Source organism: Pelophylax lessonae (genome assembly GCF_965119305.1).
Source record: "Pelophylax lessonae genome assembly, chromosome: 12".
Taxonomy (NCBI): Eukaryota; Metazoa; Chordata; class Amphibia; order Anura; family Ranidae; genus Pelophylax; species Pelophylax lessonae.
Genome location: NC_138779.1, coordinates 120,783,313 through 120,807,037, shown reverse-complemented (window position 1 = coordinate 120,807,037; position 23,725 = coordinate 120,783,313). Strand labels below are relative to the sequence as shown.

Sequence of the window (23,725 nt, the reverse complement as noted above, 5' to 3'; positions counted from 1 at the left end):
ATACTTTAGGCAAGTATGTTACTTTTAAAGCCTCCCTTGTGTAGACATCAAAAAGCCCTGAGGCTGCTGTTGGATGTGCCATTTGGGATGCAATGTAAGCAGTCTCAAAAGACTAGCTTCAGTATAGTATTCCCTTTTGCTCTCACCTGGCTGCTACATAAACAGTTATGTATTGAGGTGAGGGCAGAGGAGCTTGGCCAGCACAGAGAGCCCACAAGAGGAGGAGACTATGACGTGAAAAGAGGAAGGGGGGAATTGGGGAATTTATTAATTCTTAAGTAATACATAATTTTTTTTGTGAAGAGACAAGTAGAGCTAAACAATAGTGTCTCTTCTCTGTATCAGAACCACAGATCTCACAACCACAGTGGGCTGGAAGTCCAATGATGCCTGTAGTACCTGATGTCATCACAAGTAGTGATTTTAAAGGACACAGCCGCAATCGGGCACTGAGCTACACCTCAGGGGAGAAAGCTCTTGCAAGCATACCTAATATTAAAACAAATCCTCCTAATGTTTTACTTTAAGACTGACTTAGAACAAGCATATAAAAAAGTAAAGTTAGAATGTCAAAACTGTGAATATTCTTATTTATTATGTCAGTGACTTAACAGCCAGGAAACTAGTGTTTTCAGAAAGAAAGATTGACAATGCGAACCACCAAATTTCCCAATTACAAATTTCTTCCAACTAATTCATGTTCCAAAGTAACTTATACAGCCTTTTACAGTCTTTAAATACTTTCAGCTCTGATAGTTTGTATCTGGTATTTTAATGCCCCCTTAAACAAAATATAAGCTCTTGGTTTTAAATAGTCCTTTGTTAGTTGTAAAGTAATCATATAATCACATTGTTGCATGTTTTTTGTTTCAATGTAACCTGCCAGTCTTGAAAAGATGATAAAGAATGGAGGAAAGCTTTTCATGATACTTTAATTACATTTTCAGGTGAATACATTTCAAGCTCTGCTGATTTCAGATGGGACATCAAGCTTTGCAATGTTCAATTATGCAGAGATCACATGGACCACAGGGACAGCGAGTGGGGGAGACCCTCTTACTGGGCTGGGTGGTGTTATGGCTCAGGTAAGCAATATACTGTAAAATCATTTACAGAGTTAATACTGCCAGTCAAATTATAACTAATATAATAATAATTATAGGGCATGTAATGCTATTTCTTAACTGTTATGGGCAACATTTACCGGTTTCTGCAAAAAAATTGTTCGCACAAAGCTATTGTTTAAAAGTATAATGGAATCCAAAGATATATGGTAAGCTACCATAACATCTATTGCGGATTCATTCTTTAGCGATGATAATAAAAATATAAAGGATATGTTTAAATATATATATATATATATATATATTTATATACACAGTATCTCACAAAAGTGAACACATCCCTCACATTTTTGTAAATATTTTATTATATCTTTTCATGTGACAACACTAAAGAAATGACACTTTGCTACAATGTAAAGTAGTGAGTGTACAGCTTGTATAGCAGTTTAAATTTGCTGTCCCCTCAAAATAACTCAACACACAGCCATTAACGTCTAAACTGCTGGCAACAAAAGTGAGTACACCCCTAAGTGGAAATGTCCAAATTGGGCCCAAAGTGTCAATATTTTGTGTGGCCACCATTATTTTCCAGCACTGCCTTAATCCCTCTTGGGCATGGAGTTCTCCAGAGTTTCACAGGTTGCCACTGGAGACCTTGTTCACCTCTCCATGATGACATCAAGGAGCTGGTGGATGTTAGAGACCTTGAGCTCCTCCACCTTCCATTTGAGGATGCCCCACAGATGCTTAATAGGGTTTAGGTCTGGAGACATGCTTGTCCAGTCCATGACCTTTACCCTGAGTTTCTTTAGCAAGGCAGTGGTCGTCTTGGAGGTGTATTTGGGGTTGTTATCATGTTGGAATACTGCTCTGGGGCCCAGTCTCCAAAGGGAGGGGATAATGCTCTACTTTATTATGTCACAATACATGTAGGCATTTATGGTTTCCTCAATGAACTGTAGCTCCCCAGTGCCAGCAGCACTCATGCACCCCTAGACCATGACACTCCCACCACCATTCTTGAATGTAGGCAAGCCACACTTGTCTTTGTAAAAGACTTGGAAAAAGATGATACCACAGGACATGGTTCCAGTAATCCATGTCACTAGTCTGATTGTCTTCAGCAAACTGTTTGCGGGCTTTCTTGTGCATCATCTTTAGAAGAGGCTTCCTTCTGGGATGACAGCCATATAAACCAATTTGATGCAGTGTTCGGTGTATGGTCTGAGCACTGACAGGATGACCCCACCACCCCTTCAACCCCTGTAGCAATGCTGGCAGCACTCATACAGCACTCATACATCTATTTCCCGAAGACAACCTCTAGATATGGCGCTGAGCACGTGCACTCAACCTCTTTGGTTGACCAAAATGAGGCCTGTTTTGAGTGGAACCTGTCCTGTTTAACTGCTGTATGGTCTTGGCTGCAGCTCAGTTTCAGGGTCTTGGCAATCTTCTTATAGCCTAGGCCATCTTTATGTAGGGCAACAATTCTTTTTTTCATGGCTAATTGTGCCCAATTTGGACACTTCACTTAGGGGTGTACTCACTTTTGTTGCCAGCGGTTTAGACATTAATGGCTGTGTGTTGAGTTATTTTGAGGGAACAGCAAATTTACACTGTTATACAAGCTGCACACTCACTAATTTACATGATAGCAAAGTGTCATTCCTTCAATGTTGTCACATGAAAAGATATAATAAAATATTTACAAAAATGTTAGGGGTGTACTCACTCTTGTGAGATATTGTGTGTGTATATCTATCTATCTATCTATCTATCTATCTATCTATCTATCTATCTATCTATCTATCTATCTATCTATCTATCTATCTATCTATCTATCTATCTATCTATCTATCTATCTATCTATCTATCTATCTATCTATCTATCTATCTATCTATCTATCTATCTATCTATCTATCTATCTATCTATCTATCAAAGAAAATTGCAACTTACTGTGCATGCAAGTAACTGTGATCTAACTACATGCTCTTGCATAATGTGCTCTACAGTATGTGCATGTAAAGTAAAAGAGTACTGCTCAGTCTCACTCCATTAGTTCCCAAAAAATCGATAAGGTGGGGACCTAAAGCTGTATTAAATCCAAACGCAAACATTTTATATATTGCATCTTACCAATTCTTAGATGTGAGGGTTGCCTTTGTTTTCTTTTCGTAGGCGTTCTTCCTTTTATTTTCACCTTGTGATCCTGCCAGTAAGTCTATTGTTTTTCAATAGAACACGCTGTCCTACAGATGTACCAGTTAGAGGGTTAAGACAAAGCATTTACCACTGACGGGGTTGAATACAATGATCAGTCTTTATTTATTTAAAACCTTTATCCCAAAAAAAAAAAAAACAGTTTGCTGTAACTGTCTGTAAAGTGTTAGCTTGGCTTCAATTTGTTAGTATATCTAAATCTGTAAGTACATCCAACAGTCTCCTCCCCTCAAACTTACAATGCTGCTGTCCAAAGGTTCCCCTGTGCTCCTCCATTTAGAGTAGGGGCACTCTAATGTAGGGGGTGTGTTACTGGCTAGATTACCAAGTGAAAACAAAGGGGAGAAAGCCTAAAAAGAAAACAAATGCAGCTGACACATCTAAGTATTGGTAAGGTGCAGTATATTACATTATTGGTTTTAGGGTTAATACCACTTTAACTCAGTTCCTCATAATATAACACCCAACAGCTTACACCTGTATATAAAATTTCTTTAAAGAATAGTGCCATTACTGGGATAGTTATCTATACCCTAGTTCCAATGTTACAAAATGCAAGGTGATCCGTGAGATATTACCACAACTTTCAACTTTTTGAACTAGAAGAAAGTCAGTTTGAATTGGCTATATCTGCCTAGAATTATTTTGGAATCCCCCAAGTTTGACCAATAATTGGGCAATAGCAAATCAGCGAAAACAGAAAATGCTTGGACGGCCGCACTCCGATGCAATTCACATTTATTGGGATGGATAAAATCCGTACAGCTAAGCAGAGGTACAGGAACAAAAACAGCTGATGTATTTCGCGCTTGTGTCAGCGCTTAATCATAGCTACAGTGTACATGGCCAAACTCAAGATATATATGTAGATGTAAAAGACCAAATGGTATGCACAATCATCCTGGGTCTGATCAGATGCACTCCAGATGAACAAAAACCCTGGACTGCCAAAGCAATCAGGGATGATCAAGATAAACCCCTAATGTAGGGTCAATGACACATCTCAAGTCATTTTGCTATTTGCAGGCCCTATCTCATATTAATTCCCATGGACATTGTTCTTATAAAATCATTGCAATGTATATAAAACATCTCACAACGCATGAGAAACAAACCAATAGATTCTTGTAAACACATACAAGAACAGTGATTAAGCACTGACTCACATGCAAAACGTGTCAGCTCTTTTTGTTCCTGTAACTCTGCTATGCTGTATGGATTTTATCCACCCCAATAATGTGAATTGCATCGGAATGCCGCCGTCCAGACATCTTCTGTTTTCACAGGTATGCATGCAGAGCCAGCACCCTTTTTCTGTGCTCAGACAAGGCTAATTGGAGGAGCTTTCACCTTGAGCGGTTTCTTATCACTGTTTGTTCCTGGAAAAGCAAATCAGTGCTTGTGCAATCTATCACCCCATAACCCCCACTAATATGAACAGATTAAAAATGATGATTATGACAATAAATATATAAGGTAAAACAATAAGTTGTCACTACATTCCCTCATTTGAGTACATCTCTTGGTTTTGACAAGATTATACATCTTGGGAGGTCGGTGCCCTCACTCTACCCACATGGTATTCTACTGTTTACTTACTAACATTCTCTTTTGAAATTATTTCTATTTATCATTTCAAAATGAAGCAGAGAAGAATTAACTTCAAAATAATTCCTTATAAAATGATGGCGGAGACGTGGTTATTGTATCCCCAGCAATTTGCAAAATAAGGGTTGACCCATAACTTCCTTTTTTTCCTTTTAGTTTAAATACAAGTCAGAGCTGTCAATCTAAACCAGTGTTTCTCAACCTTTTTTCAGTCAAGACACTTTATAAAATTATAGACAATCTGACCCTTTAAAATTATAGACAATCTTAAGGCACCCCACTCTAAAATGTAAAAAGCTATACTAATAGCTTTACATAACGCAGCAACAACCACACATTTAGGACACGCAACGTTAGAAGCAAATTATTCTTCAAAAGCAAATACACTTTTGCACATCAGTACTGACTAGTATTCCAATGTTTTTTTTCTCCAGTCAGCTAATGTCACCCCAGTGCTGAGGGAGAGGGGAACAGGCAACAGGCTTTCTCCTCATTAACTGATGGCATCAATAGTTGTTAGGATGCATGTGTCTACTCTAGAAAGTCCTAATGGTGCATAATGAAAACCCGTGGCTTTGTGTAACTAAAAGGCAGGCTTCATCCACCTGCTGGCTTGTATACAATTTTTGATACATTTTTTGGTATTTTGCCAAGGCACCCCTGCAGAATCCTCAAGGAACCCTGGTTGAAAAAGGCTGGTCTGGAAAGTCGTAATGGTGTGTAGCACTGTCCCCGTAGGGCCTGCTGTAAGATGACTTCCAGGTCTCCTCTGATTACCAGCACACAGTCACTTAGGGAACAGTTCACACATGCCTCCTTACTCCCGATGGCTTGTCACACAATAAACAGTCCGGAGCTGCTGGTTTTTGGTGTTTATTTTGGAACTTGGGTGGGGGAAGGGAATAGTGGGATACTTCAACTGTAACTATTCACAATGGATAAGGACAACTCTCACTTGGCCCCACCAGGTTGCTTGTGGAAGCAGCTGCATTGCTTAATCCATACTGCCACATGTATGGAAAGAGTTAAGTCTCCTTGCTTTTTCTCTCCAGCAATAGACTTGGTAAATTTGCATTTTTTTTCGATACACTCACTCACTCACTCACAAGCATCTCCTTTACTGACACCCGTCCACTGGCTCTTCTAGCTGCAGGGGTGGCCCCCCTCAGGTCCGGCCCATGGAAACATACTATACTCACTGTACTTCAGAATCAGATCCTCCAGTGTCTCCCCTTTCAGTCAGCTTTCCTGGACCTCTGGGTTCGGGACTCCTCTATCCAGCCGAAAGACCCTGAGCACATGTGCTCCTGGCTTTTATACAGAATCCCAGCATGCACCAAGGCACTTTCCCTCTGCCAAATCACCAGGGCTGTAGCAAAAGCCTGTGCACTCATTTGTCAGGTTTCCTCCCACTGTCCAATATGTCTCCCTATTGGACCAGTGTGAAACACTCTGCAGACAGAACAAGTTGCATCTGAGCACATTGAGCAGACCTCAGATCCTGCTCTCTGGTAAGCAGAGAACAATCTAGATTTACCTGCAGTCCTTCTGGTAAACAGACAGGACCCAAAACTATACTTTCTCTCTAGCACCTACCTAAGAGTGTGCTACAGGTGCATAATGAAAACCTGTGGCTTTGTGTAAATAAAAGGCAGGCTTTATCCGCCTGCTGGCTTGTATACAATTTTTGATACATTTTGTGGCATTTTACCAAGGCACCCCTGAAGAAACCTCAGGGCACGCCAGGGTGTCTGGGCACCCTGATTAAAAAAGGCTGATACAAACTATAAGCAGAACTTACAAACTAAACTACAACGTATAAGCAATCTGAACAATAAGCTAAAAAGGAAAACCAATTTGTAGTTGCTTCATGGACTGACTATACCAGTGAGGTCCAAAGTAAAGAGATCCAAGAGCCATATTTGTATCCACAAGTCTAGTGAAGGGCCATTGGCAGTTCATGCTCTCATTGTCTGTGTTTGGAAAATGCTTGTTTGTCACTATGGGAGGTAAGTTTATCTTTTCATTGTTGTCTCTGCTGGGGAAGTCCACCCTTTATTTGTAATGACAACTTTTGTCACAAGAAATCTTCAAGTGACAACTGTCTAAGAGGGGATTTATCTGAATTTGAAGAAATACCCTTTACTTCCTGTTATGTCTACAGAATAGGAACCAAAGAAAGATATTTGGAATGGGACACAACGGGGCAACAAAAAGTTTTACAGAGGATTTAATGATTCCCAATTCTACCAACAATGAAAAAAGTTTGCCCTAGATTCTATTTAAAGATAATGCATACTTTGACTGGCTTGTCTTTGGGGTGTGATTGTATGGTTGTTTGACCACTTGCATGCAGCTGGGAAGTAATGTAATTTAAAAAATAGCACATGCTTAGTCTGGCTTGTCTTTGGGGTTTGGCTGATCTTCACTGTGTATATGCAGCTAGGAGGTAACATTATCTTAAAGCTGTATTAAACCCAAAACCAAGAATGTAATATATTGCAGCTTACAAATCACCCGGTGATCTGTCCAGCAACACCTCCTGCATTAGATTAAGAAGTACAGGGGGCACCTTTGGACAGCAGCATTGTCAGTCTGGAGGCAGGTAGTGTTAGATGTGCTTGCAGATTTAAAAATACCAACAAATTGAAGCTCCAGCAAACATTTTATAAGCAGTTGCAGCAGTTTTTTTTTTTTGGGGGGGGATAAATGTTTTACATAAATAAAACTGATCATTGTAAGCACCCCTTCCAATATTGAATGGTTTGTCTCAACCCTGTAACTGATTCTTCTGCAAGAGAACTTGTTCTTTTGAAAAACAAGAGACTTAGGTGTCCGTTTATGAAGCAGCGGTAATCCAACACTGATAATGTCATTGGCATTCCCATAGAAAAAACTTCTCCTCTAAGTGCTGGTTTTATAAAAGTAAGTGGGTTGCTTCTAATTATGAGGAGAGAAGAGATGTACTAATGCTTTCAGCTGCTGAGAACACAGCAGAAGGAAGAAGGCAATCTGTAATCTTGTGAGACATCACAAGATCACAGTAAAAAGCAGTAAAAGTAAATGTAAAGACACAGAATAACACAAGAATAATAAAGTAAAAGTTCCCCAAACATAATATACTGACACCCCACCATAGTTAAACCCCACGAATGTTAAACATTAGTTTTGTTACCAATTGCAGTTCAGAACAATTTCAATGTTTTTCACATACAGTATTTATTAAAATCAGCATTTTTTTGCTAGAACCCCTAAATAAAATAATCCATAGTCAACGCTTTAAAAGCCTTTACAGGTTATCAATTTAGGGTTAAATTAGAACTAAAAGCAAAACCTTTTTCAATTTGGATAGAGTAAGGCAGAGTTATAACCACTGTACATTTTTTTTTTGCCAGCTGTGTCCCGTTGGGGAGATTTTCATTCACTTCCAGATCATAGCCCTTGACCCATAGACCTTGGGATCCCCAGGTCACCAGAACTAGTGTCCCCATTGGAAGATTTTCCCTCTATTACTTTTCTGGGGGCAAACAAAAATTTGGGATTTTCTTTTACTTCTACTTTCGTTGATAACAATAAACATGACAATTGCAGAGGGTGAATCTTCCTAATGGGAGTGCAGACAGCAATAACAAACTGAGATACACAGTTACATAGTTAAGCCTCGTACACACACAACGAATTTCTGCCGACCGGTCGTCCGTCTTTTGTCCAGAGTGCGTGTCTGTTGGTTGGAATGTGCCTAGACTGCACACGAATTTTCCCTCACGACAGAATTCTACTTCAGAAGTGATGTCATGTGTTGGATTGCTTTCTATGTGTTCTTTTATCTCTGAGCATGCCTAGTCTTGCTCATAAGATTTTTCCCCATGGAAATCTGTACTAATGAGACGAAAATCGGACTTGTTTTGACGGTCGACAAAAATTATATAGCCTGCACACCAGGATTTTTTCGGCCGAAAATTCAGAGTCGGTTGTCGGAAGCACCATACTAACAAGCCGAAAATCGGCAGATCGGTCGTCGGACAAAATTTCCCGGCCGAATTTCTTCTCGTGTGTACGGGGCTTTACATAGTAGTTGAGGTTGAATAAAGACAATAGTCCATCCAGTTCAACCTGCGTAGGTGTGTGTGGACGTATTTATTTTCCAAACCCCTGAATGTTTTGATTTTGGAGATGTATGTCCAAGAGTCTTTTAAAAGTAGCCATTTACCACCATTTGTGTAACAGAGTTCCACAATCTTATTGCCCGTACTATAAAAAAAAAACCCTTGCTTAGCCTGAGGTTAAATCGGTTCTCTTCTAATCGCATTGTATGGCCTCCTATCCTCTTATACTCCTTGCGACTGAATCATTTTTTTTCTATGCTGAGATCACCATTGAGGTATTTGTAAATCGCTATCATGTTTTCATCTCTCTCCACATCAAAAAAAAAAAAAAAGTCTTGCCTTTAGTTATACAGTACTTTAAACATAAGCTCTAGTGCTACAATTATTGCTCTCACTTTGACTTTCACAGTGATACCTCACATGTGGGATGCAATCACTGTTTAAATTCACATGCTGGACCTATGTGCGTGAGAAGAGGGTCTGGGGGTGCTTTAATTTTTATTTATTTATTTATTTTATTTACATTTATGTTTGTTTGCAATCCCTGATAATAGCTTTGGGCAGTGACAGGTTCTCTTTATGGGGAGACCTCTTATGCCTCCTCTGTCCTTCAAAGCAGCGGATCAAATTGAGATCTGTTTAATCCGAATCTTCCCTGGCTGTGTTTTTGTTTGTGTTTTCATGCATTTATGCATGTTGTGCATAGGCCAGCTTATTCCCTTTGAATGGGCTGCCCTTTGCATGCCAAAAAGCACCAAAAAAGCTTCTGAACCTTTTCGGGCATGGAGCATTGCATGTTTTTTTTTTTAACTTGCTTGGAGTGTTTGAACCTTATTTGTCACACAATAAAATGTGAGATAAAATATCTGCTAGCCACACTTGGGTGCCATTAACCATAAATAACACTCAAACACGTGTTGCGCATTTTGATGCGATTTTGGAACGATCCAGAATCATGGAAAATATCCCACAATGCTGATTCGCTCAGATCAGATGTGAATGAGGCCTATAAGACAATACAGTATAACTATAACATTATTTATTGTGACAATGCGAGGCCCCGCCAAAGTGACAGTTTGAGGGAATCCAGAATGTCAGTTCTGAATGGAGAAAGGTGGTTTTTCATCGTTTTCCAGGTTTTGTATATTCTGAATCAGGGTTTGGAGCTCAGGAACTTCAAAGTACTTCAGAAGGGAAGAAGTTTTCAACTCGGTGTCTGGGTCTTGCCAGAAACCAGCAGAGCTGAGCATGCAGGTGGTCACAACCCTTAAAATCGAATACCTGACAATAGTTTAGGGCTTCAACAGAGAGACAGGAGTTCTCTGCATAGTGGTCAGGAGGACTCCAATCCTTCCCCAGAATTAAGAGGGGCTTCACAGGGAAGCCAGAGCATGTATACTGTATTTGCACAGTGTAGGTGCAGTCAGTGACAGAGCAACAAGTAGCTGGAAAAGAGCCGAGGCACAGAGTTCGTATGGGAGCACCGAGGTGCTGTGTTTGATGGTCTGGAGGACCAAGGCAAAAGGCCTGAGCAGTGGCGCTGCTAGAGAGACCCACGAGACGGAACCTCATTTATGTTCATGTTGATGATGGAAATTCCTACGTGGGAAACTGAGAAAGATGGATAGATAAATATATAGTTATTATTTATGTTAATTTTTCACCCCTTGTGCAGATGGAGAAAGACAGAAGTCTTTCTCCTCATATCACAGCAGCTTCTCTCCCTGCTAACTGGCTGGAGAAGCAGGGTGTGAGATATTTTACATAGACAACCAATGAGGTGATCAGGGCTCACCTTCATAAACAAACGGCTGTTTGTGTAAAAGTGAATAACAAAGTGTGTGATGTGATGACAAGCAGAGCACACGTTCTCTCTCAGCTGTATAAACTGATACACATGTGAGATAGGCCATGATCATCACGATCTTGACTTCTCTCTCCATCATAAACCAACACCATTTCATTCGATGAAAATAGAAGAAACCCTAAAAAAGAATACTAGTGCAGCCAACACATGTAAGAACTGGTAAGTTGAAATATAATAAATGTTTACTTTTGCGCTTATACAGTGCAAAGATGTTGCCACAAAGCCAGTGCAATATTAGAGGCATTTAGTGGAAATACGCTCATCTCAGATGTTCTCTGATCTGACCAGGATGTTTTCCAGTGCAGAGTTTATAACAGAATATATAATGTATTAGGTATCGTTTTCTTATAAACACAGTGTAACCTCACACAAACAGTCCTCCACTCTATTCATACACATCTAAGTGGTGCTTTGGTATGGTATTAACACTGGCATCCTGTGGGTGGCCTTGGCCCTGCTCTCTTCTTACCTTTTACTTGCCAGCTGTTCTTGATTACCAGGGATGTCCTAGATTCTTAAACTTTATCCCTGCATACCTTTATCTCTGGAAATGTATCTTTTTGTACCACATGTGCTCATTCACACCAACTCATTGCAGTAATGAGTGGTAAAACATAGTGGTACCACAGTAACAATGCACCATGCATGTATTTGTGTGTTGCAGTGCATTCGTGTTGAATGGCACCCGAGCTCACCTCCATTAAAACACATCTAAGGGCATCCCAACACATGAATTCAGCATGACCCAAACGCTGGTGTGTTGAGATACATCACAGCCCATTGTTTATTTATTTATTTTTTGATTTGACCAATGCATGAAAAAGCATATTTTGTGGCACCGCTCTTGGTAATAAGAATGACCCCTACATTTGTTTCTCTTTCATAAGGATGAGCAGAGTGACTTTAGGCAAACTGATTTTGTTGCAAAGTTACTCATTTTGCCAAGGCCGGAACCTACTTTTCCTTTGATGAGCTGCTAGGTGGAATGTTCTTTAACCACCTCAATACCGGGCACTTTTCCCCGTTCCCGCCCAGGCCAATTTATAGCTTTTAGCGCTGTTGCATTTTAAATGACAATTACGTGGTCATGCAATACTGTACCTAAACCAAATTTATGTCATTTTTTTATGTGATCACCGCAAGGTTTTTTCTTTTTTGCTAAACAAATAAAAAAAGACCGAAAAGTTTGAAAAAAAAAAGTTTTATTGTTTATGTTATAAAATTTTGTAAATAGATACGTTTTTCCCTGCACTGATGAGCACTGATGAGGCCGCACTGACAGGCACTGATGAGGAGGCACTGATGGGGTGGCACTGATGGGGTGGCACTAATATGCGGCACTGTTAGGTGGCACTGATATACAGCACTGATGGGCACTGACATGTAGCACTGATAGGTAGCACTGATATGCAGCATTGGTGGGCACTGATAGGCAGCACTGATGGGCACTTATAGACGGCATTGATGGGCACTGATAGGCGGCACTGATGGGCACTGATAGGTGGTACTGATGGGCGGCACTGATGGGCACTGATGGGCGGCACTGGTGGGCAATAATGGGCACTGGTGGGCAGCACTGATGGGGAGGGCACTGGCAGGCAGCACTGATGGGGAAGGCACTGGCGGGCTCCCTGAGCCCTGATTGCCATCCCTGGTGGCCATGGTGGACATCCCTGGGGTCATGGGAGGGCATCCCTGGGGGCTCTAGTGGCACCCCCCCAAGGGTTTACCAGTGCAGACCCCCCCTGTCAGGAGAGACGCAGATCGGCTCTCCTCTGCTCGTGTCTGTCAGGCACAAACTGAGGAAAGCCGATCAACGGCACTTCCTATTTACTATGTGACCAGCTGTGATTGGACACAGCTGTTCATATGGTAAAGAGCCTACGTCAGTACTGAGATCGGAGATGCAGTGTATCAGAGTGAGCGCAGAGCGCATTATCCTGCCACCATTGACGGCGTGTCAGGATAATACAGCCACCTTCCCGTCGTCAATTCCCTATAGGACGAGTGGGAAGTGGTTAAAAAGAAAAAAAAAAAAAAAAAAAAAAACAGTCTACACCTTTATTTTTCCTACTTGGGGGCTGATCGGTTTTGGAGTATATTTAGGGTGCTTTTGTTTATTTCATTTTCTGTTCTTTATATTTGTGGGGTTTTAAGTGTATTTGTGATATTATGTATTTGTGATATTATACATGAACTGTTGGTTTACATTTTTATGTCAAAAACATAATAATAAAACACATGGGAGGATGTTTCTCAAGAACAGGATCAGGATAGTTTAAAGCGGTTATAAACTCAAAACCAAAAATGTAATATATTACAGTTTAGCTTACCAATAGGTCTACCTTTTCTATTTGGGGCATGATCTGAGGGAACCCCAGGGACATCGGAACGGGCTCCTTGTGCATTTGGAGGCATCCATATCCACCAGGACCAGGACACATAGGCCATCTAACAGAACCCATAGGGAAACGTAGGATCACCCATTTTGCTGGGCATGGCTTATCACCCCTTTAAGGGAAGAGCATTGCGGTGAGTGCATTTTCAATAGGGGCATGGAGCACCGCACTGAGCACAGCAAGGAAAAGAATACAGTACAGCACCGGCATTTTACACATCTCCCGTTTTCACCTTTTCGGCACCATAGAAGCACTATTAATTGAATCACACACCTGGATCATTTACTTTTGCACAAAGCACTTTTTTACAGGTGAAATATGATGTGACTGGCAGCATTACATTATAGTACCTTACAAAGTGTACCTTATTGGAATTGAGAAAAAGGACTATTTATTTTGCAATTTTTTTTACCATTTTCTAAAAAATATAATTTTATATTTATTTATTTCACATACTGCACATGGCACTAGTGCACTTTATATAGTAATAACCATATTAACAATATAATTTATATTGATTTAATGCATTGAGCAACCTTCATGCAATTTATGCACTTATATAGAGTTTATTTCATTACACAAATGTCACCTATATTGAATTATTAACTAAAATTAATGCATATGTGAATATCACGAATTTTCTCTGGGTGGTCAACAGCACCTTTGTATATGTGTATTGTAATTTATTTGCATAAGGATACTGCATACATATATACCAATATCTTCCTAGCACTATAGGCAGATCTTATATTCAGAGTAGCGCCATTACCCATACATATTTGCATACATATCTCTGACTTCCCATCTAGGTGAGAAGTATTCTGGGTAGGCAGCAACTCCACCTATTTTTATATATATTTTTTTTCCATTTGCGCGGGATTCCCTCATAATTTTATCCATAGCATAGATAAGTAACAGTTAAACCACTCAGCTTAAAGCGGAGCTTCAGCCAGTTCCAGCATTTTTTTTTTAAATTACCCCCGTGATAGTCGCCAAATATGTATTTGAAATTGGCATATGCTGCATGTGCTAATGTTTTCCGTGTCATTAAAAGTGTTAGTAATCACTGTAGCCTTCTGATCCAGCAAGTGTCGATCCTGAGTGTGGGCATCTGAAGCCCACTAGGAGTCTCTTCTGGCATAAGGTGCTGCTGGCTACCCAGCAAGCACCTCCCGATCTCGCGCATGTGCAGTGGGACTTTATCACGGTCGTAGCCTAGCCTAGCATCGTGTCATTTCTGCTTTAGAAGTAACGCAATGCTAGTCGCGGAGGATGCCCATTGGCTCCTGGGATTGCTTACACTGGTTCTCCCAAGAGCCATTGCGAAAGAGGATATGACGTACTGCGCCGCGGCCGGGTTTAGATGGAAGTGGATGTTTTTTACAATAAAAAGTACTATATATATATATATATATAAAAAAAAATGACAATATCCAAAAGGGAATGGTGGAGTGATCATCAGAAAATGCATATTTAGATGCAAATTAGGGTGGAACTCCGCTTTAAGCTTTCTCTCCCCAACTAGTACTGAAGAGGAATAAGGGGGGTGTCATAGTCAGGGGTCAGGCTGAGAGGCCAGTGGCTATAGCAGTGGAAAGGCTCACACAGAAACCAAACGGATAAATACATGAGCAGGCCCCCCTGGTGGGTGAGGTGGCCTCACTTGAGGTGTGGGGCCCAAGCACTAAGTGGGCTTTACAGGAGCTCCTGGTGGTGGAAATGTGTTTTACTGCATGCTAATGCCAGGTCATGGTCCTCAGGATCTCCCCTCCAGGAGGTGAGCAAGCCAGGGTCTGGTAGCAGATGTAACAGGTGAGGATCAAGTAGAAGCATAGTCAAAAAACAAGCCCAACCATTTGTAACAAGTGGCTGCAGGTTGGGTTTAAGAGGAGCATAGTCAAGGAACAAACCAAAGGTTGGTAACAAATACAAAGGATCACTCATCTAAGTAGGGCTGGGTGTTATAAGGCTGACATCCCTGGAAAATATGGAAAAGAGAAACCCCCCTGAAGGGAATGGGACTTTTTAGGCCAAAATAACACCAAATATTGAATTAAAACATACATTTATTAAATCAACATAAAATCAGCTACATAGAAAAAGTAACAAATATGCAATACAATTACATAACATGATAAAATACTTGTCAGACAAGAAAGGGTTGAAGCACAGACTTGTTAAAGACACCAAATGTTTGAAACCAAAGAGATTTGTACAAAATACATCATATGCCAGAAAACAAAGTCTCGGTTATCACAATACTGCAATCTTGTACATATGAAAAATACACTCAAAATAAATAACATACCCAGAAAAAATGATCAAGTCGAGTTGGAGAGAGAGTGTCAAAACAAGTCGACTGAAGAGAAGTGTCTTTCACAAGTCTGTGCTTCAACCCTTTCTTGTCTGAATTGACAAGTATTTTATCATGTTATGTAATTGTATTGCATATTTGTTACTTTTTCTATGTAGCTGATTTTATGTCGATTTAATAAATGTATGTTTTAATTCAATATTTGGTGTTATTTTGGCCTCAAAGGTCCCATTCCCTTCAGGGGGGTTTCTCTTTTCCAAAGGTTGGTAACAAGTGGTCGTGAAAATAAGAACAGCAGCAGGAGCACAAGGAGAAGGCTGGAGAAGAGCACAGTAATCTGGCAAACAGGAAGAGCAGATACATGGCTTAAATAGGAACTTCATGGGAGGAGCAAAGAGTTCAAGTTGTACCAGAAACAAGATACAAAGTAAGGTTGTCCAAGGAATCATTAGGCAGGGAACTGTTCAGTATCTCAGTTGGCTCAGTAAGAAGAGCTACTGCCAGGCACAACAGACATCCTGGGCTCAGACCTGGATCCTGACAGGGATTTTGTCAGATCAGGTCTGTTAGATTACCAAGTCAAACGTTAGTGTTCATATCATTTATTCACAATATGCAGCTATAAAGTGGAGGCATAACTATAAAAATGGAGGATATTAGTACAATGTCTGTCTAGATGGATGTCTATTTGTGTGACTTCAGCTAGGCCTCAATAGCTTGTCCATCTAGATATCCTTCAGCAACCTACTGACAGCTTAGTGTGTGCACTGTGTATTAGACCTTAAAGAGTAAGAACAAAAAGTTTTCCTAACCATTTGCCTCCACCAACATAAGCCCAATTAGCTCCATCCCACTCCCCAAAAAGTCATACATACTTAGCTCTCAAACCAGGGGCTCCCTGAAATGTTTACATCTTGCAGGCTAGCTTTTTCTTCCAAATGTCTGGATGTGCAAGGTAAAACAACTTAGACTTCTTTAACCACTTAAGCCCCGGAGGATTTGGCTGCTAAAAGACCAGGGGGTATTTTGCGATTCAGCACTGCGTGACTTTAACGGACAATTGCGCGGTCGTGCGACGATGTACCTAAACAAATTTGACGTCCTTTTTTTCCCACAAACAGCTTTCTTTTGGTGGTATTTGATCACCTGTGCGATTTTTTGATCACGCGCTATAAACAAAAAAAGAGCGTAAATTTTGCAAAAATAACAATATTTTTCAAATTTTTTTATATGAAATTCCCCCCAAAAAAAGTAAAAATCTAAATTTTTTAACATTTTCGGCCAATTTGTTTTATGCTACATATGTTTGGTAAAAAAAAATCACAAAAAGCGTATTTTGATTGGTTTGCACAAAAGTTATCGCGTTTACTAACAAAGGGAAAGATTTTTGTTGTTTTTTTTAACGCGTAATGACGGCAATCTGCGATTTTTTTGCGGCACTGCAACATTGGGGCGGACAGATCGGACCCTTGACTGACATTTTTGACATTTTTGGGGTTACCAGTGACATTTCTACAGTAATCAGTGCTATATATATGCACTGTTACTGTAAAATTACACTGGCAGGGAAGGGGTTAACTTTATTTGAGAGGGAGGGGCTGTGTGTGTCCCTAGGGTCGTGATTCTAACTGTGGCTTGAGCTGTAGGAACACTGATCAACAGTCCTACATAGTAGAACCGTATGATCTGTGTTTCTACACAGGGGAGAATGACAGGCAGCTTGTTTACCTTTATCCTCGAAAAAGAAAAGTTTTGGCTTTAAATTTGCTATGAGATGATTAAATATTTCAATCAACAAAATATTAACCAGGATAACTATTTTTCAGGCTGGGTTTAATGGTGGAAATAGCACCAATTTTTTCAGTGTTCCTGGATCCCGTTCACCAGAGATTGTCAGCATTGAAGAAACCACAAATGTGAACATACCAGGACGCTGGTTATTTAAGGTGGATGGAAAGGAAATTGATCCAGCTAATGGCTGTAGTCTGAAAGGTATGTTGATCTGATAACATGTTACGCATATATGATATATTAAATGTGTCAACTGAAAAGATGTTAAGATAATTATTAAATGCTTCCTATTGAATCGTTTTTAAAGCGTTTGTTACTCAACACTTACTATTTCTGATATGTGCCTGTTTTACCATGTGCTTGTATGAGAAAATATCCTGTTCTCTTTGCATTGCTTCCTTTGTGTGAAATCCTTGGTGTTCCTGCTTAGTGCCCTTGCTTTCCTATAAAAAACGGACCACACAAAGCAGGAGAACACACCATGGTCAGTTCTTTAGCTATAATGGGAACTCAGCGTACTCCCCTCCAATGATCAGACTTGTCCTGACACGCCCCCGTTGTACACCCATTAACTGGGAAGCTCAGTGTACTGTTGCTTCTCCTCCCCCCAGCTCTTATGCAGTTGAGAACAGAGTGGATGTGATCATTTAGAAAAAAGGGAAAAAAAGTATTTAAACGCTTATTAATGGACACATTTTTAATCTTATTTTTAGGCTTGTTTATTATTTTATCATTTATGTTCTTGGATTGTATTGTTCAAAAAATGTTGGAGAATTATCCTTTTTTTCTGGATAGCACTGCACTAGTTTATATGTTTCTCTAAGTCAAGCAAGCCTAGCCTACTTGTGTATGGCTGCCCCCGGAATGCCATGTTTATTGGCCAGAAGGTAAAGGAGGCTGAAGAAAGGAAGAACAAAATAGTTCCTATAGTTTCAGGAGTGCATTTGTTCACAGAAGGTGGTTGGGAATGGATTGTTGCAGGAAAGTAGACAGTGGGACGTGCAGATGGAAAAGGATTGGTCCAAACAGCAAGCAGACATGTGGTCAATAAATAGGTCAGAGTGAGTACACTCACCAGGCAGAGGCAACACTGCGACTGATGTGGTGGTGATCGGGAACACTATTCCTGGCTGCACTGGCTCTGGTGATACTATACTGGTGTGGCAGTTATCAGAAACATGGTTTCTGGCTTCACTGGTCAGCTGATTTTGTCACTTGTGTGGTAGCGATCACTGTAGTGGCTGCAGTGGTCTGGTAACACTGGCACTGATGTAGTGGCAATCAGGAACACTGTTGCTAGATCACACTGCTCTGTTGAAACTGGCACTGTTGTGGCAGCAATCAGAACCAATGCTGCTGGCTGCACTGGTCTGGTGACATAGGGATTGGTGTGGTAGCGATCAGGAAAACTGTTGCTGGCCGACACTGGTCTAAAGTCACTAGGACTTGTGTGACAGAAATCAGGAACACTGTTACTGGCTTACACTGGTCTGGTGAAACTTGGACTAGTGTTGGGCGAACAGTTTGGCCCTAGCATGGGTTCGGGCCAAACATTGGCTGTTCTTTTGTTCGCCTGTTCGGTAAACACCCGAATTGTCGGGGCATTCGACCGTTTGTCTGGCTCGCCGAGTGCCCCACAATGCACTGCATGCCCCTCAGTAGATTGGAAGCCCTGATTGGCTGAAGCAATGAAGGATTTGCCCAATCGGGGTACAGAACACTGTTAGAGCCATGATTGGAGAAAGCAATGATGATTGTGCCCAATCATGGCTCATTTCTCATAGACCCACCCCACACTATAAAAGGTTCCTTCCCAGAGCAGCCATTTGCAGTATGATATTGGATTGGAGATAGATAGAACAGGGCTCTGTTCATTGCTACTAGCGAGTTAGTGTGCTATTGTGATTCTATTGTGAGTGTAAAGTATCATTGTAGTGTGAATATGGCGATAGTGCAGCGTGAGTTTAGTGCGACCGTTCATTTTTACTGTAGTGTCAGTTTAATGTTTCAGGGCACCTGCAGTATATTGAAGTGTGTCAGTGCAGAGTGTCAAGGCAGGTTTACTGCAGTATAATAGCGTATCAGGGCACATTTACTGCAGTATATTGAAGTGCGTTAGTGCACGTTTACTGCAGTATATTGAAGTGCGTTAGTGCATGTTTACTGCAGTTCATTGAAGTGCGTTACTGCATGTTTACTGCAGTAAATTGAAATTTATCAGGGTACTTTAATTTATATTGAAGCGCGTTATTGCACTTTTACGGCAGTATATTGTAGTGCATTAGCGCACTTTTACTGCAGTATATTGAAGTGCGTTAGTGCACTTTTACAGCAGTAAATTGAAGCGTGTTAGTGCATGTTTACTGCAATATAATGAAGTGCCTTGACAGAGGTTATAGCACTTCCCCACCTAATACAAAAAATGGACTTTAGATACATTGTAATATTAATCCCTCATTTTGGCCTAAAGTGGGAGTAAACTCCCATGTATGATTTTTTCCTAAAGGTAAGCCTATAATAAGGCTTACCTATAGCTACTGTAAAAATCTCCTAAACGTGCACCATTTAGAAGATATTTACTTTAGATGCAGCTCTGGTGACGTCACCGGCGTATGTGCTATGATGGAACGGCATACCCATACCTTTCTGCCTTTCCTATGCCGTAAATGGTGACCCCCCGCGCACATGTGCAGGAGTGACATCATCGCTGGCAATCAGATAGCCGATGTGTGCGAAACCAGAAAGAAGACTGGGTGAAGATGGAAGCGTCTTCAGCAGTGACAACGCGCCGCTGAAGGACTTTGTTTTCAGGTAAGTCTGTCATAATGTGTTACAAGGAAAGAAGGCTCTAGAGCTGCAGATCTAAAGAACAAGGGGCATGGAAGGGGGCAAACAAAAAGGAAAAGAAAAAGATAAAGGGAAGGTAACAAAGTCCATGTACGTCATAAAAGTACTACAAAGTCCATGTACTTAAAGCTGCCATCAGGAGAAACTGAAACCAAGTATCTGGGTCTGCATTAAAGATAAGAGAGAGAGAGAGAGAGAGAGAGAGACGCCTCTCTAAGTGAAGATGTTTACAGTTTAAAAAGGGTTAAAACAATTGGCAACTCATATGGAGGTGAATAAAATCAGGCACATCAATGAATAGTACATCAAGGGATCCTCGGTGGGTGTCTTGTCCCATGCGCTAGCGGCACCCTGCAGAAGGATGTCTTGTCTGTACAGCCTCGCTGGTCACCGTCTGAGTGTCGGTTGAGCGGAAGAAGTATGTCAAAATGAGGCTTGGGACGCAGATGGCTTCGGCAGGGCGGGATCGTAACATCACCGGTATGCGACGCGTTTCCGAACATGTGTGCTGCGAATTTTGCGGCAGCCGCGCTTCTTTCTCAAAGCATGCTGAGCCCATCTTTATCGAGCGATGTTGCTGGATGCACTACATAGATGCATTTGCGTGCATGTTTACGGCAGTGTATTGAAGTGTGTTAGTGCACGTTTATGACAGTATATTGAAGTGCATTAGTGCACGTTTCCTGCAGTATATAGAAACACATCAGGGTACTTTTATGGCAGTATATTGAAGTGTGTTATTGCACTTTTACAGCAGTATATTGAAGAGCGTTAGTGCACATTTACTGCAGTATATTGACGTGTGTCAGGGCACTTTTACTGCAGTATATTGAAGTGCGTTAGTGCACTTTTACTGCAGTATACTTACTTGCGCTAGTGCAGTTTTACTGCAGTATATTGGGTTGCTTTAGTGCAGTTTTACTGCAGTATATTGAAGTGCATTAGTGCATTTTTATTGCAGTATATTGTAGTGTGTCAGAGGAGTGTGTCTGTGTAGTGGGTACTCAAGTTAAAGTGCACCAAACACTACTTTCCATTGATTAAAGTGCATTCAAGCGTACATTTCCTTGTCTCTCTTACATTTTAGTAATAAGCCCCTCCCCCATCATGTCTGGGAGGCCAGCAAGGAGTGCCGGACGTTCCCATGGCACTGTAAGGGGGCCAGCAGCGTCTGTGTCCACTGGCAAAGGTGGATATTGTCTGGCCTCAGGCAGGGCACCATTTCCTCTATCTAGTGCCCAGTCCATCGCAGCTGCCAGAGTGGCTTATTCTGCCTCCTTGTCCACAGCTACTCCTGCCATAACCCCAGCATCATGCATGGAGGAGTCAGCTGAGTTATTTGAACACAGCGTCAGCCACTTGCTCCCTGACAATGCACAGACATTACTTGATTCATCAACAGTTCCTCTATAGGGTTACGGTGTGAAAGCACTACCAAAACCCAAAGCCCAATTTTTCCACACCTGTTACTTCTATCCAAAGTCTGCGAAACAGACACAAGAATTTGTAAAAAAAATGTATAATCTTGTTCCGAGTGCACTAAATTGTGGCCTCATCATACAGACTGGCTCCCAAAGCCATTATTTATAAAATAAAGAAAGCTTGCAGGGAAAATGGCATATTTTTGTCTTTATAAATGTAATTTTTACTGCAGTAGGTTCTATACACAGTACAGATGCGTCACTTTACAGGCAGACTAAGGGGACCTCCCCTGCACTATATTTAAAGGATTTTTAAATTTTTATTGTTTCACTTTAAGCATCAGTAAATCACTGCATATTTACAAATGATGTTTTTTACAAACTTTTTTTGCATTGATACATGTCCCCCAGGGCAGTACCCGAACCCCCATAATCTTCATATGCCCAATAACTTACATCTAAACCCTCAAAATGGGCACTTTTTTTCAGTTTGGGTCCCATAGACTTCAATGGGGTTCATTATTTAGCTCCAAACTTTCGCAAAGTTTGAGAGTTCTGGCGCGAACCGAACTGGGGGTGTTTGGCCCATCTCTAACTGGGACCTGTGTAGCAGCAATCAGAAACACTGTGGCTGGCATACATTGCCCTAGTAACACTGAGCTGTTGTGGCAGCAATCAGAAACACTGTTACTGGCTGCATTGGTCTGGTGTTGTGGCAATCAGCAACACTGTTTCTAGCTACACTGGTTTTGTGACACTGTGACTATACTAACTACTAGTGCTCATTCACGTGTAAGCTTGGGGAGCAGCTAAACCTTTGGGTTGAGCTGCAGTTTTATGACCTCCCTGACCACTGCCCATTTAACTGTAGAGCCAGTGCCTGGAGATGTACAGATGCTGCAGCTCTGATGCTTTGCTTCACTTTGCAACTCATTTAAGGGAATAGGGGTGCTTTTGCTGGGTTCAAGGGGCTAAAATAGGCAGTGAGGAGGTGATGCAATGCCTCCTCACCGCCTCTCAAATGCTCTCTGAAGAGCGATACAAACACAAATTGCTCTTAAGATAGCACTGCAACTGTGAATGGTGACACTGGGACTGGTGTAGCGGTGATCACAAACACTGGGACTGGTTGCACTGGCCCGGGGACATTGTACTGCTGTGGCAGTACTCAGAGACAATGGCTGGCTGCACTGACATACAGAGATATGAGAGCAGCCAGCCATTGTACATGATCAACACCACCACCACCACAACAGTACAAGTGGGGATGCGTGTTTGTTTTGGGTGCATAGTATTTGTTTTTTGGGAGGGGTGTTAAAAGGGTACATTGGGGTGCTGGGACAATAAAGGTAACTCTTGACCAGAATTTCAGCCACGGCTGCCTTATGCGGTCTAATTAACACAAAGGCAAAAGTAATAATTAAAAAAATAAAATATAAAACTATATAGATAAAATCGAACAAATTATATATAGTAAATACCACTGACAGTGTATTATTTCAGCGATAACAGCCAGAAAAAAATGTGAGGGTTCATTTCACAGTATGGAAGCACTTTTAGTGACCATATTTTAAGAGGGAGAAACCAGGAAAGTTTATATTTAGGAAAAAATAGAGCACATCCAGAAATGTTGGAAAGACTCATTGTACACCATGGGGTTAATTTACTAAAACCAGAGAGTACAAAATCTGGTGCAGCTGGGCATGGTAGCCAAGTAGCTTCTAACTTCAGCTTGTATAATTAAACTTTGACAAAAAAACCTGGAAGCTGATTGGTTTCTATGCACAGCTGCTCCAGATTTTGCACTCTTAAGTTTTAGTAAATCAACCCCTATGTGCAAAGTAATCACTTCTGCTAGGCCCATTTTAACAGAACCCACAGCAGCCATTTTAAAATCAACATTAGAGTGTAATTATATATATATATATATATATATATATATATATATATATATATATATATATATATATATATATATATATATAATAAATGCACATTACTTTTCCTTAAAAAAAAAAAAGAAGGTGCATTTATTATTTTTTTTTCCTAATGGTGAAGTTAGCCTTTAAATATTGACTGTCTT

The 23,725-nt window shown here is 40.8% G+C and overlaps 1 protein-coding gene across 1 annotated transcript in view; it reads left to right on the top strand.

Moving 5' to 3' along the window:
- The window catches only part of LOC309568220 (alpha-tectorin-like), a gene marked incomplete at its 5' end in the record, with an annotated part of 138,703 nt that overhangs the window by 5,784 nt on the left and 109,194 nt on the right, over positions 1-23,725 (top strand). Inside the window, 2 exons of the mRNA XM_082273880.1 lie at positions 948-1,085; positions 17,410-17,575. Of these exons, the coding sequence (XP_082130006.1) occupies positions 948-1,085; positions 17,410-17,575 (304 nt within the window). The remainder of the gene's footprint in view (positions 1-947; positions 1,086-17,409; positions 17,576-23,725) is intronic.